At 39.7% G+C, this 15,561-nt stretch overlaps 1 protein-coding gene across 3 annotated transcripts in view; it reads left to right on the top strand.

The window, feature by feature from the left end:
* Window positions 1-15,561, top strand: part of HERC4 (HECT and RLD domain containing E3 ubiquitin protein ligase 4) — a 91,865-nt gene that overhangs the window by 73,829 nt on the left and 2,475 nt on the right. For all 3 annotated transcript variants that reach the window (XM_043985211.1, XM_043985212.1, XM_043985210.1), the window contains 7 exons: window positions 7,000-7,167; window positions 7,400-7,543; window positions 8,225-8,391; window positions 9,569-9,635; window positions 10,637-10,719; window positions 11,697-11,880; window positions 15,222-15,324. In XM_043985211.1, the coding sequence (XP_043841146.1) occupies window positions 7,000-7,167; window positions 7,400-7,543; window positions 8,225-8,391; window positions 9,569-9,635; window positions 10,637-10,719; window positions 11,697-11,880; window positions 15,222-15,324 (916 nt within the window). The remainder of the gene's footprint in view (window positions 1-6,999; window positions 7,168-7,399; window positions 7,544-8,224; window positions 8,392-9,568; window positions 9,636-10,636; window positions 10,720-11,696; window positions 11,881-15,221; window positions 15,325-15,561) is intronic.

Here is a 15,561-nt window from a genome sequence, read left to right as displayed (position 1 = left end):
GGGAGAAGAGAAGAGATCCCAGGAGATCGCCTTCAGGTGTGCCCATATTAATTGGGTGTAACCTTGGTTAAGATCTGGCAAAGTAGACTGAGAGGGAGTCAACTGGGCTAGTAGGAGGAGAACCCTGAGAGAGCAGTGTCTCAGAATCCTAGAGAGAAGAGATTATCAGTGAGAAGAGGGTTATGGGCACTGTAAAAGGCTGCAGAGAGGTCAAGAAGGATGAAGATTGAGAAAATGACCTTTGATTTGGCAGTTAAGAGACCATTGGTTACTGGAGAGAGAAGCTTCAGTTAAATGATGAGATTAAAAATCAGGATTAAGAAAGTGAGAGGGAAGGAAGTGGAGACACTGATTGTAGATTCTCTTTTCATAGAAGTTAGCCATGAAAGGGAGGACAGAATGAATAAAAGTATTTATTGAGCAAAGCACTGTGCTGAGCTCTGGAGATTCAAATAGAGAAGTTAGACAGTCCCTGTTCTCCACAGCTCACCTTTAATGGGGGAGACAACTCATAGGGAAGGTTTCAGCCGCAAGTCGGATGGAAAGGTCCTATGGTCCTGAGGGTGCAGCAGCAAAGCAGATGGTAAGGTCTCTTCTTTAATTTCATTTCCTCTGAGAAAATCATACCCATTTCTCATCTTGTATTATCATTTGAATTGGCCAAGGACTCGGATAATAGAATTTTCTTTTGGGGGTGTTAAAAAATATGATTGTAGCACCTACGGGAACAAGTGCCAGGCTGCATCTTGACAAGAATTGCTCCCAACATGACTGGCATTTGGTGACACTAGCTGGTCCCTTCTTCTCTGAAACCTTTTCACCTGGATGGGATTCTGAGGCCTGAATTTGAAGTAGGGCCGGTGGTTGGGGGCACTGCTGCCATTCCAAGGCGTTTGGTTTCAGGATCCTGGGCTGTCTCCATTAGGATTTGAGTGGAGGTGGTAGTCATTAGTCATTGGTGGTACTGAGATAGGTCCCATGTAAATAACTGTGTAAGAACATATCTCATTCAGTCAGAAGGTCTCACACTAAGTGTACAGAGTCTTTGGAATTCATTGAGTAAAGTCAAATGGTGCCAGACAGGAAGTCTTGTTACATTAGACTCTGTGGGATCAATGAGGGTTATTTGAGGAATTGGAGAGGTATGGGTCTGTTTGTAGGCATTTGAGAAGCATCCAATAGAAAGGGAGAAATTAAAGATCAGTGAGAGAATAGGGGTGAAAGATAAAGGAATCTTCTGGGGAAGATGGGTTGGGATGAGATCACTCATACACATAGAGGAATTTACTTTGGCACAAAGGACAGTGGGTAAATAGAGCATATTTATTACTACTTTGTTTAATTGAATGGTTTCAAAAAACTGTGATAAGTTCACAGCTTTATAGAATCCTCTTATTAACCAGGTTTTCTCTATTTTCAAGAGAGAAGAGAATGAGGTTTATGAACTATAAGCCAGTGAGCCTGGCTTTCATTCTTTGCAAGATTTTATAATGTTATTTGAGGTATGGTTACTTAACATCTAGAAAAGGAAACATCACAAACATAAGTAGCTTGCTTCATCAAGAAAAGGTCGCTGGAACTGGAAGTTCATGGGAATGCTGTTGCTGTCATTTAATTGAACAAAGCATTTGGCTGAGTCTCTTGTGTTGTTTTTACGGACGAGTCGGTGAGCTGTAAGTTGGACGCTAATAGTAGCTAGATGGATCTGAGACTCATTGAAGGAACTTAGTCATAGAGTTAGTATTAGTGGATTGTTGTCGTTTTAGAAGGACATCGCTAGTGGAGGGTCCCCAGAACCTCTCCATGGCCCTGTGCTGTTCTAACATGGTTACTAATGACTTGAATGAAGGCACGTTGCTAGTTTTTCAAATTTGCAGAAGGCGGCATAGCTTGGAATGATAATTAACATATTGGATGACAGAGTTATATCCAAGGACATTCAGTAGGTTAATAGATTGGGCAGAATCTAATACGACCTGATTTAATAGAGATTAAAAAATTAACTTCATCAACACAAGACATGGGGTCTGAGAAATTTGGAGATTTTAGTGTACTGAAAGCTCAGTATGAGTCAATAGTAAATGATGATAGCAAGAAAAGTGGATGTGTAGTGCTAAGCAGCATTCCAAAGGCCTAGTGCTGTGGCCATGAGCTGTGATGGTGACACTACAACGAAGCCATGTCTAAAATGTTGCTAAATTCGAGAAGAGCGGTGACCCACAGAAAAAGACCTCCAAACCATTGCATCTAAGAAAGGGCTGAAGTTGATGCTTGAATCTGCATACGAGAAGACTCAAGGAGACGTGATAAGCTGTCTTCCAGCTGACCCCAGAGGGCATAACTGGGAGCAGCAGGTAGAAATTACAGTGGCAGATTTGGGCTTTGTAAGGCCAAAGTCTCAGGAAAGATGGATTGAACTCGCCATGGAAGTTGTGGCTTCCCCCTCACAAGAAGTCTGAATTGAAGAGTGGATAGCCCCTGTTGCTTTGCTCTACTGTACTGGCTTTTGGACTTCAGCAATAATGTAGATGAAATCAGGATGTATTCAAAGAACTTGACTGGCTCCTTTGCTCTGGTTAGCTCCATAAGGAATAAGCTTAGAGTGCCAAACGAAACTCAGATTCCAGCTTTTCCCAGAAACTCAGGGCCTCTTGTTCAGAGAAATGTCCCTCTCGCCTTCCAAATAATGATAACATCAACAACAACAGGAGTATAACTCTGTGTGTGTGTGTGTGTGTGTGTGTGTGGCAATTGGAGTTAAGTGACTTGCCCAGGGTCAAACAGCTAGTAAGTGTTAAGTGTCTGAAGCGGGATTTGAACTCAGGTCCTCCTGACTCTAGGGCCAGTGCTCTATCCACTGCACCACCTAGCTGCCCCAAGAGTATAACAATTTAAGGTTTGCAAAGTCTTTTTCCTTAAAACACACTTTCCTTGTCTCTCCTCAAATGTCACCAAGGCAGTGAGTTTCAAATCATTTCTTGCCTGTTAACCCATGTGCTGTTCTTGAAGGGTGTTGTCTCATCTTTTTTGTCCCCAATAGAAGCTTTTGAAGATACCCTAAATAAACTTCTCAAGAGTAATAAATTGCAATAAAATTATTCTTCTGCATCGTGTTTTGAGTTGCAGTTCATTGGAATATACATTTCAAGTGGCCTGTCACCAGACTGATCAAGCCCAACCTGACCTCTTTGATTCAAAGTTGAGCTCAAATTTGAGCTGGTGCCACATCCTATTGGGAAGCTCCCCGGGGCCCAAAGGCCACGTTGTCCCCAGGTCGTTCTCTGCAAATGTGATTGGAAAGAGTGCTAGTGGCATCTTAGAGAGGGGCCAGAGGTGGTGGAAAGGGCATAGTGGGATTCTTTAGGGACGGTTGACCTCGATGATGTCTGAGGCCTCTTCCAAGTGAGAGCTAAGGCCAGCCCCCTGTAGTGGGACATGGATACACACATTCTACTCTGAAGATGGGTACGCAGTTTAATGACATGTTTGAGCCTTTGAATGGAATCTCCTGTGTGTTTGCTCATTTGATTTGTTTTTTTCCAGATACTGTTTCATGACTTTAATACCTGTGTGTGAGATTTAAATTTGGATACAAGAGCATTAAACTCCCCTTTAACCTTTCCCTTATTTATCTCCCAGACCAGTACATGGAAGAAGCCTCTGATCTTTAGTTAGGGCTTTTATTGTTTGGGAATTACAAAGTGATGTTGATTAGAGAGATAGGAAAGTAGAAATACAAACAAATAGTCTTAGATCTAAGATTAGTCTGTATTCCGTATAGAACTCACCAAAAACCCAAGGCCACCTCTGAGGCTGAGAGCCCAGTCAAGCACGTGCTGTTACGGAGAAGTGGGCCGAGTCGAACCTCAGTCAGCGTCTGTGTGTGCAGAGCAAACCAGTGGGCTGGGAGAGTGGAAAAAAGACATCACTTCCATTCTCTCCTTGCCTTTTAAGCTCCCACCCCGGAAGTTGAATGCTTAGCAGACGTCAAACAATGAGAGCTCTCAAAAATATATGTCTTGGGGCAGCTAGATGGCGCAGTGGATAGAGCACTGGCCCTGGATTCAGGAGTACCTGAGTTCAACTCCGGCCTCAGACACTTAACACTTACTAGCTATGTGACCCTGGGCAAGTCACTTAACTCTGATTGCCTCACTAAAAAATAAAAAAAAAAAAAATAAAAACAAAAACAAAAAAACATATGTCTAACTTGACACTTACTAGATATGTGACCCTGAGCAAGTCACTTAACCCTCATTGTACTGCAAAAATAAAAGGGGGGGGTATGGAGGAATGTTTGTTAAGTAACTATATTATCCTTAAATCAACTATTCTCTTTATTTGATTATTCCTTGTGTGCATGCCTATACATGATAAACTCTAGAATTTCTTTCCTTTCATATTGAAGAGGGGGTATGGGAAGGTTTTCTGGAAGCTACCAGGTGTGGGGGCTGAAAAAGTTTGGGAACCTCTACTCCATGTAATAAGGGCCTTGCACGTGAATAAATACGAAATGAATGAATGGAAAAAACAACAACATGTCTAAATAAATTAACAATCTTATAGAGATTTTATGATTATCGTCCAGTTGTTACACATGAAACTCATAATAAAAACAAAAATTGAAACATTTTCCAAAACTTAATATTACTACATTCCCCCCTCTGGAGAATAAATTGAGAGGATGTAATATAAAAATTGTCAGATGAATTTAAATTATAATAACTTGTATCTCCTTAAATTACTTGCAAGAGAGTCCATAGGGGCAGCTAGGTGGCGCAGTGGATAGAACACTGGCCCTGGAGTCAGGAGGACCTGAGTTCAAATCCTACCTCACACACTTAACCCTTACTAGCTGTGTGATCCTGGGCAAGTCACTTAACCCCAATTGCTTCACTAAAAAAAACAAAAACAAAAACCAAAAGCAAGAGAGTCCATAAGTTATGCTGTTATAGCCTTCTTTAATACAGGGCTAAGACAATTGTGATAATTAATTAAGAAAAGGATTTATATCTTGATTTTACCACTTTTTGCCATCATGTGCCTAATTATCCTCATGCCATTATGAGAAATTAAAGAATCTAATATAACTGATAACATGTCAAGGCCAAATTCAACATTGTATCCATCATGACATCTGAGATAATTATGGGATTACCATAAAAGAACAGAGAAGTAAAAGAAATGAGCGTTGCCAAACTTTATGGCTCTGCAAACAGCCAGTGCAATATGTGGAGGGGAAACTGAGTCAGGCTTAAACAGATGCATGGGATTGAGATGTCCGTGGTATCAGGTATGTAGCAGGGGGGATCAAAGTCAGGCATAGAATGAGATGGCATAGCTCGGCCTTCTGGTGCTATTTGGGGGGTGGGGGAGAATTAAACCAAGAGAATCCAACCTCAGCTCTTGCTAGTGGCCGATCTCTTGGCCATTCCCAAGGCAGTGTGATACCTGGACTTCGTGTGTCTCCCCTTCTGTGACAGTTCAATGCCTGCTCTTGTATATATTCCTCTCATGGATGGGTGGCGTCTTGGCTGCTCAGGATCTAATAACTCAGAATAAAGGTAATGAATGTCCCAAATGGTAAATTCCCATAATCTGAGGCTCATATGGATTTAACAACTGAGGATAATGGTGACGGCAAAAAATGTGAATTAATTGACAATATAATTACAATCACACAATACAGGTAAGAAAGAAAAAACGAGAAGTGGTGAGTTTATTATCTGTAGAATCTTAGCCTCTGCTCCTTGCACTTATCAGGGGATCTTTAGAGACCAACAGAGTACTCAAATTTATCAGTTTTGTTAAAATTCTTAGTGTTGATGGCATTATATGACTATGAAGTTGTGGATCTCAGAATATTAGAACTGCTTTTGGGAGCAGCTAGGTGGTGCAGTGGATAAAGCACCGGCCCTGGATTCATGAGGACTTGAGTTCAAATCCAGCCTCAGACACTTGACACTTACTAGCCTCATTGCCCTGCAAAAAAAAAAAAAGACTGCTTTTGGGGATGGCACATTCATTCATACTTAGTTGTTACTTAAAAATAACTGCTTATCTTTCTTTCCCCCTAAATCCTCCCTTCCTCTTATCTTCTTTGTTACTATAGCAGGCACCACCATCCTCCCAGACTCACAACCCAGGAGTAATCCTGCTTCCTCACCCTCTCTCTCATTCCTTACATCCGATCTTTCTCCAAGGTCTGCTGATTTCACCTTTGCAACATATCTCAAATATTCCCCCTTCTCTCCTCTGACATTGCTACCACATACTGGTGCAGGCCCTCATCAACTTCCGCCTGATAGATCTGCCTGTGTTGTCTCCCCACTCAAATCCATTTTCCATTCAGCTGCCTAAGTGATTTTCCCAAAGTGTAATTCCAACCCTATCAGCCTCCCTACTCTTTAAACTCCAGTGATTCCTTATCCCCTTCAGGATCCAACATAGAATCTTCTCTTTGGTCTTTAAAGCCCTTAATAATGATTTCTTTCTATCCCCCCTTCTTTTACATTCTTCTTTCACCTTATAGCCCCCTTTCATGTACACCTCAATCCAGCGATACACAGACATCCTTATTGTCCCATAAGCAAGGCAACTATCTTATACATGCATTTTCTCTAGCTGTCTCCCAGCCTGAAATGCTCTCCCTCTTATTCTGCACCTCCTGGATTCCTTGGTTTCTTTAATTTCCAACTAAAGTCCCATTTTCTTCAGGAAGCTTTTCCCAACCCCACTTAATTCTAGGGCCTTTCTTTTTAATTATATTCTACTTATTGTGCATATAGCTTGTTTGTACATATTTGTTCATTGTCTTCCTTATTAGATTGTGAGTTACTTGAGGGTAGGGGCTATCTTTTGCCTCTTTTTGTATCTCCAGCACTTAGTACTGTGCTTGGCACAATGCTTATTAATTTAGTGATAAATGCTGTCCAACTCCTAGAAGCAGCCTCTAGGCGATATATACCACCACTGAAGTTTGAACCTTTTGTTTTACAGATGGCTATTGACCAGGCCCACAGACAGAACGTTTCCTCCCTTTTTCTCCCTGTGATTGAGTCTGTGAATCCTTGTCTAATTCTCGTAGTACGTAGAGAAAATATTGTAGGTGATGCAATGGAGGTCCTCAGGAAGACAAAGAATATAGATTACAAAAAGCCGCTCAAGGTAATTGAACATTTTTCTTTCTCTCTGATGGCAGCATATCCCAAGACTTGTGTCCTTTTGGGCATTAGTGTGTGTGTGCTGTTTCATGTTGTCATGTAGCTTACTGAGCATATTTATCTTCTTTGTGTTTTTAAAAATTTGTTTTAATATTTTGCTCAAGGTGTTAACATGCTTTGTATATATACCATGCAAAATAGTTTCATTTGTTTTTAAATCAGTGTGCTCTTTGTAGGTTATTTTTGTAGGAGAAGATGCTGTCGATGCAGGAGGTGTACGCAAAGAATTTTTCTTGCTTATCATGCGAGAGTTGCTGGATCCAAAATATGGCATGTTTAGGTATCATGAAGACTCTAGGCTCATTTGGTTTTCTGACAAGGTAAGAAATTACCTAAATTTCCCAAGTTATTCTGATAACAGTAAACACCTACCACATTTTTAGCAGTGATCACTCAAAGTCTTTGGTGTAAAAATGCCTACATTTCATAGTCAACAAGACTAAGAAAGCTTTTTGTCTATATTATCTAAATCTCTTTACCCCACATAAACTCCATTAGTAAGTCAGAGGGAGGGATCAACCAGCAGGTGGCTTCAGATGACTGTCCACCGAAATCTTTTTTCACAATTGAAATCTGAGACGAATTGTAATTGTGTTGTGTTCCATAAAAGACCACTGTCGCCATTCCTCTGCTTTGTCACTTAAGAAATGAATCCTTTAGATCAGAGTAAACTTCCTTAAGATGCTTTACTCCACTTGTAGAACTTGGAATTTGAAGAAGTCGATAATAGTCAGTCTGCTTCTGTTCTTTACCTTGATACTCATATCTTTGTAATACCAGTACACAGAATGGAATTTCGTGTGCCATTCCTGCTCTGATTTAGGACTCTTTTTATCCTTTTAATAGGAGTCTCAGACTGAAATGAGCCCACCAATCAGCCCAACTGACTGTGTTTAAGATGCAATATTATGTTCATTTTTATTTACTGTAGTAAAAACTTTTGAACTAATTTTTGTGACCTCAAGTTATCACTGATTTCTTTTTCCCTTTGAAATTCATAGACCTTTGAAGACAGTGATTTGTTCCACTTGATTGGAGTTATCTGTGGATTAGCAATTTATAACTTTACTATTGTAGACCTCCATTTTCCTTTGGCTTTGTACAAGAAGCTGTTGAAAAAGAAGGCTTCCCTGGATGATTTGAAGGAGCTAATGCCTGATGTTGGGAGGTCAGTGGGTACACATGGTGGGAGTGGGGGTAAGGAGGAAGAAAAAAGCTTCTTTCCAGAAACTTGATTTATTTGTCTAAGATGAGCAGATTCATTTTATTATTGTTAAATGACTTATAAAAGTTTATGGGGGCAGCTAGGTGGCGCAGTGGATGAAGCACTGGCCCTGGATTCAGGAGGACCTGAGTTCAAATCTGGGCTCAGACCCTTGACACTTACTAGCTGTGTGACCCTGGGCAAGTCACTTAACCCCAATTGCCTTGCAAAAAACCAAAAGTTTATGGAATGGAAAAAGCAAGTCTCTAATGATGACTGCAGAGCATTCCTCAGATCAAAGACTGTTCAATGAGACTGATTTGTATTTTCTGTACTAGTTTTTTAAAAGTTGGCCCTGGCCCTTGCAAATAGCAGAGAACACATTTATGAGTTTAGCATTTTCTGATAAATCTTTGATGGTATGGACAAAAAATTGAAAATTCAATGAAAACTTTTACATCAGTTTTATTTTTTATTTCCTCTATTCCCAACTGGAAGTTTTAGAAATGTCTTTTGACCACATATTGAATTACACAGAGCATGGAATAGAAATGTAATATGGAACAAACACACGTCCTCCAAATGGACACATCACCTGTCTTAGCATTCAGAAGAAGCAATCAAAACCTCAGTTATTTTTTTTTTCTTCACAAGGACCAAGAGAAAAGAAACCAGAATATTTTTCAAGCTTGCCTTTAAGATTCCCCTATGCTGAAAGAGACACAAAGTACAACCGGATAAAAAGATTTCATTGAACTTCAACATACACCAAAAGCAATATTAGGCACCTGGGTAGTACAGTGGACAGAGTGGTAGGTTTTGAGTCAGGAAGACTTGGCAAGTGTAGCCTAAGGTATTTACTAGCTGTGTGAACTTGGTCGAGTCACTTTTAACCTTTGTTTGCCTCAGTTTCCTCATATATGGAATGGGGATAATAATAGCATCTGCTTTGCAGGGTTGTGATGAGGCTCAAATGATGTAATTGTAAAAGGCTCAGCCTAGTGTCTGGCATGTAGTAGGTAGGTGCTATGTAAATGTTAGCTAGTGTTAGGAAAAAAAATTGGATATCTATATAGACAAAACATTCAGAACCCCTGATTATCCTTTTTCACCTTAAAGGAACCTATATATTGTTTTGCAGAAGCATGCAACAGTTATTGGATTATCCAGAAGATGATGTAGAGGACACATTTTGTCTTAATTTTACGGTGAGTTGGGGGGGGTGTTATAGAATAACCTGCCACTCGTCACTTGCTCTGTTGCTTTGTCACCTTTTATTTCAGTATTGGAAAGCACTTTACACATAGATTATTTTTTTCCTTTATCTCATTTCTTGGTCAAAGTTAGATTCTCAGTCAAATACTCAGAAGAAACTTCTGAGCCTTTATTTACCATCTTGTGTTCAGGACTAAAGTGACAGGGCTATGAGGTACAACCCCTGCCTTCCCAGTTTCCATACTAGTTCAGTGATAAAAAGGAACAGACAGTAGGGACAGATGTGTATTATTGTGGCAGGAGCAGTGAGCAAAAAGCTGAAGGACGACATTTTTTTCAGATTTGGCATTTAATTATTAACTGTGTGATCTTGTTCAGTCATACAGCCTTTCTGGCTCTCAGTTTATAGATCTGCTGAGGGGGTCGGATTGTGCATTCTTAGGTATTTCCAGCTCTAAAATTCTGTGATGATTGGTAGGTTGTGATAAGTGCTAGAGGAGAGCTACCAAGTGTGCCTGCTGAATAAACTCCCTTGTGGACCGTGGAAGAACAACAGAGAAGATGGAAACTTACTGGGGCTTCCCAGGATAGATTGAATTTTAAGTAAGTGGAGGAGCGGGAGTAAAAGGGCTTTTAGGGAGGACATAAAAGGTGATCAGAAGTATGGTGGTAGAAGTATTGAGGGTATGTTCTCAGTCAGCCAGCTAACAGAGATAATGAGACACAGGGAAAGCCACTTTCACTCTGGTTATGTACAAGGCTATTACCAGAGACAGAATTATTCCCTAGCAGCAGAGGTATCACTAGACAGTTACAAATAGTATACACGTACCATTTGTTTGCAAGAATTAAAAGCAGAAGGTAGAAATTCTCACCCAGATACTAGTATGTGTCTTTGCCTCTTTAAAAGAACAACAGAAATATTGTTTAAGTATAATCACAGTAGTAATAATCATCTGCTTAATTGAGCCTGACTTTCAAACAAATTTACTAGATTACTGTCGAGAACTTTGGCACAACTGAAGTGAAAGACCTGATTCCAAATGGGGCAGACACTGCTGTTAGCAAACAGAATCGGTAAGTGGCTTTGGCCTAGCATCCTGGAGAGCGTTGAGGTGGGTCAGAATGTTTCCCATCTTATATTATCTCAACTTAGAAAAGTTACCTTCAGATCAAAATTTTAAAATATAAAATTATATAAAATATATTATTATTATTTTTATATAAAATACAGCTTCAGGGTCAGGGGAGAACCAGTTGAAAAGTTTTCCAAGTACTTTGGACTCTCTTTTGTTAACATGTTTTGTATTTAATAACAGTCTTGTACTCCCACCTTGGCAGCTTTACTAAGGGAATGCAGATGCAATATTATTATTAACATGGGATTGTTAGTGAGGCCACAGTTTCCCTACCTTTTTCCCCCCTTTTTTACATCACGGAGGATGAAATTGAAGTTTTCTGGAGTAGTCTACTTTTTTCTCCCTAGTTCCTTGGGAAGTCAGCTTGGCTTTTAAGTTGTGAATTCTCCAGTGAGACACTGTTGAAGTGCTAAGCATACTGTCTGGCACATAGTAGCTTAATGGTGAGCTAGATGATTGACAGTATTTAGGTTTTATTATTATTTCCCGGTGATTGTCAAGCACTGATTGTAATGGTTTCAGACCGTTAAATGGAGTGAGGTTCCCCAAATGTAGAATTAGTCTTCTTTGTTCAGAAGCCAGCAACTCCTTTCAGTTTCAGTTATACTTGTACAAGTATCTTCTGAACCAAAAGTAAGTGGGTCCACATACTTTGTAGCTTTCCAGGTGTTCAGATGCCACATTTTTGAGGAAGTATTTTTGTTCTTTTATGAGTCCTTCTGGGTGGTCCCCCAGTTTTTATCTGTAATAGGTAGCTCTATTGACAGCCATTTTTGAACTCCTCTTCCATACATGAATGATCACTTGCTGTGATAGATGATGACACTGCCTTCCCAGCAAGGGAATGCAACTTTTAACTTAAAAAACCGCAAAACATTTTAGGTTGTGTATGTCTCTTTTGTTCCCCATTTCTAGGCAGGAATTTGTTGATGCTTATGTGGACTACATATTCAATAAATCGGTGGCTTCCTTATTTGATGCTTTTCATGAAGGCTTTCATAAAGTATGTGGTGGGAAAGTCCTTCAGCTCTTCCATCCTAATGAACTACAAGCAATGGTGATTGGGAACACAAATTATGATTGGAAAGAACTTGAAAAGGTAAGGAGAAACAAGTTTGTGGGTAATTTTGAAGATCAACATACAAGTAAGCTACTGGATTCAAGCTAATACTGGTTTTTGGTAGAAATCTTTCCTGTCATTCATTGGCCTGCATTTACTCAAATTGGTCTTAGTATTTGCAAGGAAAATAAACCCCTAGTTTATGTTAGACAGCAAATGATTTTTTTTTTTTTTTTTGGCTGGGCAATGGGGGTTAAGTGACTTGCCTGGGGTCACACAGCTAGTAAGTGTCAAGTGTCTGAGGCTGGATTTGAACTCAGGTACTCCTGAATCCAGGGCCAGTGCTTTATCCACTGTGCCACCTAGCTGCCCCCCAACAGCAAATGATTTTTGAAATGTGTGTTTGAAAGGCGTGGCTTTCATGAGAATGAAAGTTTTTGTGTTTCATGCTGCTGGCATTCTTCTTGTTGAAAAGCGGGTTGTCCATGACATTGGCTGGGTGGCAGCCCCAGTGAGGACTGAGTGGATTTCCTTCCTGTCCACTTTAGCGAAGGAAAGTTTATGAGAAACCCTTGCAGTATTGAAGTCTTTTGTTTACATTTTTCCCTACCAGTCTCATAGCTGAAAGAGCAGTGATTTGTAACTTTTCTCAGGAGCTTCAATGATACAAGTTATCAGAAAGGATCTCTCTTTAGATTAGCAGTGAAATATCTGTTCATCAGGGGTAGCATTAAAATTAAGTGTTTCCTCAAAGGACGAATGATGACCTTAGAGAGAAGCCTTGTATTCTTAGCCATATCTGGGAATTTCCAGCAGATCTTCATTGATTCCTCTTTGAAATATTTAGCTGCATAAGTTCCTGCAGAATGGTAACAAGACAACTATTCACCTCTCAGGCGTATTCAGAGTGCACGTACCCAGCCCCTTCCACGTCCTCATGGATCCGCAGACACTGACTTCCTGGTGCTCCTCCTGCAGGACCTTTGATTGCTCTCCCTTCTCCCCTCTTCCTTTTGGCATCCCTGGTCTCCTTTGTGTCTCACTCCAATCCCCCCTTTTGTGGGAAGCCTTTCCCCAGCCCTTTTAACACTAGCGCCTGTGCTCAGAGATGGGCTCCAGCCTATCCCATGTGTGTCTCAGTGCCCACAAGCCATCTGCAGGTTGTTTCCTCCATTAAACCATGAGATCCTCAAGGGCAGAGACTGGTTTTTGTCTGCCTTTGTATCCTCAGGGTTTAGCACAGTGCCTGGTGCATAGTAAACACTTAAAAAAGGTTGGTTGTTGACTTGGAGGTAAATGTTTGTGGCACTCAGAGAATCTCAAGTGGAAATCTCAGGATTTCAGAGGCCTCATAATTCCATAAATAGGGCAGTCCAATTCTAAAGGATACAGTTGACTTATCAAAACTTAGCGAACTAGTTGTTGGCATGTTGTTTTTCTTCATTAGAATGTGAGCTCTGGAAACTCAGGGAGTCTGTGCTTTTGTTTTGCATTGCCAATGCTAAGGAGTGCCTGGCCCATAGCACTTAATAGATGGGGAAGGAAGGAAACAAGTCAGTAATTATTACAGTGCTTATTGTGTGTCAGGCATTGCACTGGGCATTTTATAATAATCTCATTTGGTTCTCACGATTCTGGGAGGTCAGTGCTGTTATTATTGCCATTTTACAGATGAAGAAACTGAGGCAGACAGGTGAAGTGACTTGCCCAGGATCACATAGCTAGTAAGTATCTAAGGCTGGATTTGACCTTGAGTTTTCCTGACCAGTGCTTTGTGCACAGTGGCACCGCCTAACTGCCTAAAGGCCTTTTGTTGTTATTAGTAGCTCCCAATTAATATACAATTAATAATTTAGATAAGAGAATCCCAGCTCTGCAGTAGCTCAGTGTGACCTTGGACAAATTCCTTCTCCACTCTTGCCCTCAGTGTCCTTATGTGGAAGATAAGGTTATTCTGTATGATCATTAATATCCTTCCCAGCTCTCAGTCATACACTAGATCATTGAATAGAAAGGGGAGAACATTGTTTGGGGAATGCTTTGTATTTACGCCTACCTCTCAGTCCCTGTGGGTCAGGGTGGGCCTGGTTTTCCAGTCATGTTTTTCCCTTTTGCCTCTGCTTTTTGGGGAATTTTGCTATTTGTTGGTAATTCTTCCAATTTTGTTTCTTCTACCAATTTCTGGTTTAGCTAATGGTTGTAGGAAATAATTTTCCACAAGTTGATTTTGAAGCTCAGAGCTGAGTTGAAAGGTTTAGATTTCTCTTTACAAGACAGGTGTCCATTTGTAAATCTTCCCCATTGCAAAGGAAAATCTTGTCAATTATGTAAGCAAGCTAAACTATCTCTAGTACTGTATCTACACACCAGTCTAGTATTATTGGAAGTTTTCTTCTAAGTACTTTGCACAGAATGCTGAGTAACATTCATGACAAAGGAGAATATCTTTTGGGTTATGATAATAGCGAATGATTACAACATAACTTGGGAACTGTCTTAGGTACAACAGTAGTACATTTAAAAAAAGGCGTCCTGGGTAGACTTTCCTTTGTGCCTCTTTCTTGAATCATATCTCTTGATTCATTATTGTAGTAATGAAGGTTTATAGCCTAGAAAAAACCCTTTTATATTATTAATGTTGAATATACACTAGCAAAATTATTTTTAAAAGACTTTTATTCCCCTGTCTCTTCCCACTTTTTTCTCTCTACTCCTATTGGTGGGTATGTGCAGACACATTTTATATTTTATATATATATATATATATATAAAATATTATATTATATATATTTATATATATGCATACATATACATTATATTTTTATTATTATTATTGACTAAGAACTATTCAGGCAAAAATGAGGGCGAGCCAAAATTTAGGAAATACAAAATTTATATTTTTCTGTCTTTTATTTGTCACAAGTGATTGGTGATAAGTTGTGGGAGAACAGAGTGTCTATCAAGATAATTATCAATGAAACAGGATACTAATTTCTAATGTTTTAAACAGACAGTAAAAAAAGAAGGTAAATTTCAGGATACTTTTGTGTTTGGATAAATTACCTTATCCAAAGTGTGATAAAGCACAGTTGTCATCATTGTAGTCTGCTGAGACAGCAGGACAGGTGGTGAGCTGTCCTTTACTACATGTACACGTGAGCATTACCTGTGAGCTCATTTGAAGTGAACTGTAAAGATTAGGATGGTTTTTTTCTTAGGGGTCTGTGGCAGTGAAGTAGTGGGAAGGCAGCCGACCCAGTTAAGGAGCCATGCCCTTGTTCTCCCCCTCTTTAGCATCATTTTCTAATGGAATGAATGTTTCACATCCAAGGAAATCTCTTACTAACTTGAAGCCCTGATGGCTCTGTTGCTGTTTCTAGAATACAGAATACAAAGGGGAATATTGGGCAGATCATCCTACAGTAAGAATGTTCTGGGAAGTTTTTCATGAATTGCCACTGGAAAAGAAAAAACAATTTCTCTGTAAGTATTTCCATTTAATTCTATTTTAGATGAGAATGGAATTTAATTGTTGTATCTGATCTCTGCCTTATGAGATCGAACAACTTTATAGCGATTAGTATAGTTTTAGTATTAGTATAGTTTGTTTTATTAGTCACTTAGTGACTACTTGAATTACAAAAAAGATTAGAATGTTCTGTTGTCTTATAATTGATTAAGATGATTTTAAAAAAGGGGCAGCTAGGTGGCACAGTGGAT

The sequence above is a fragment of the Dromiciops gliroides genome, chromosome 2, assembly GCF_019393635.1.
Source record: "Dromiciops gliroides isolate mDroGli1 chromosome 2, mDroGli1.pri, whole genome shotgun sequence".
Lineage (NCBI taxonomy): Eukaryota > Metazoa > Chordata > Mammalia > Microbiotheria > Microbiotheriidae > Dromiciops > Dromiciops gliroides.
Note: the sequence above shows the minus strand (reverse complement) of the source record. Positions and strands in the feature narration are given on the sequence as shown.